This window comes from Condylura cristata, unplaced genomic scaffold (assembly GCF_000260355.1).
Source record: "Condylura cristata isolate star-nosed mole 26May11 unplaced genomic scaffold, ConCri1.0 scaffold00058, whole genome shotgun sequence".
NCBI classification, from domain to species: Eukaryota; Metazoa; Chordata; class Mammalia; order Eulipotyphla; family Talpidae; genus Condylura; species Condylura cristata.
Window position 1 is genome coordinate 178,646 of NW_004567159.1, and position 822 is coordinate 179,467.

At 68.9% G+C, this 822-nt stretch overlaps 1 protein-coding gene across 1 annotated transcript in view; it reads right to left on the reverse strand.

Moving 5' to 3' along the window:
* Positions 1 to 83: 83 nt before the first annotated feature.
* Positions 84 to 822, reverse strand: part of TP73 (tumor protein p73) — a 3,513-nt gene continuing 2,774 nt past the window's right edge. The window contains exons 5-6 of the mRNA XM_012734521.1: positions 549 to 724; positions 84 to 175 (exon numbers count right to left, since the gene is read on the reverse strand). Coding sequence (XP_012589975.1) covers positions 84 to 175; positions 549 to 724 — 268 coding nt within the window. The remainder of the gene's footprint in view (positions 176 to 548; positions 725 to 822) is intronic.

The following is an 822-nucleotide window of genomic DNA, read 5'->3' on the forward strand; positions in this document are numbered from 1 at the left end:
GGCGCTTGCATCCAAGGGCGGGACAGAGATCCAGGCCCGCGGCCCCTCCCTCCCAGGCTGGTGCGGACCCTGCAGGTGGGGGTTCACCAGGCGGGTGGGGGGCTGAGTGAGCCTGGGCTGAGCTGAATCCATGGGCCAGGGCTGCAGAGGGCCCGAGGGGGGCTGAAGCCCTGCCCTGTGGGGGGGCACAGTGTGAGGGGCCCAGATAGGGTGCTACAGTGGGGGAGTCGGCTCGCTGCCCGCCAGCAGGCTGGGACCCAGAGGGCCCGTTGGTGGGCTCCTGGGTTGACCCAAAGCGGCCCAGCCTGCGAGTCTGGGAGGGCGGGGAAGACTGGGTGTGGAGAGCATCTGTGAGGCACCCCATTCTGTACTCTGGGCTGTTCCCCCAAAACCAAAGGTAGCTGCTCTGGAGGGAGCTAGTGAGCCCAGCCCAAGACTGTCCAGGCTGGAGCGGACCCCCTGCGAGGAGGCCTGGTCTTCCTGCTCACCCCTGCGCCCCAGGGCCGGCTGGCCAGGAGGAGGGCCTTGGGGTTCCCCGCTCCCCACACCAGGCAGGGGCGGGGGGCCGGGCCCGGCCAGCTGGGCACAGCGTGTCACGGGGGTGGCCGCGCTGGGGAGGGCAGCGGTTACCTCCATCGTTAGGTTCTGCAGGTGGTACATGTTCTGTAACCCCTGGGAGGTGAAGTACTCGATGCAGTTGGGACACCCCAGGCCTGTCAGGAAACTGCAGAGAATGCAGGAAGTTAAGCAGCTTTCCCGCAGCCCTGGCGGGAGGCCCCGGGCAGCAGTGTGGACCCCGGGCCAAGGGCGGGGGCAGCACCA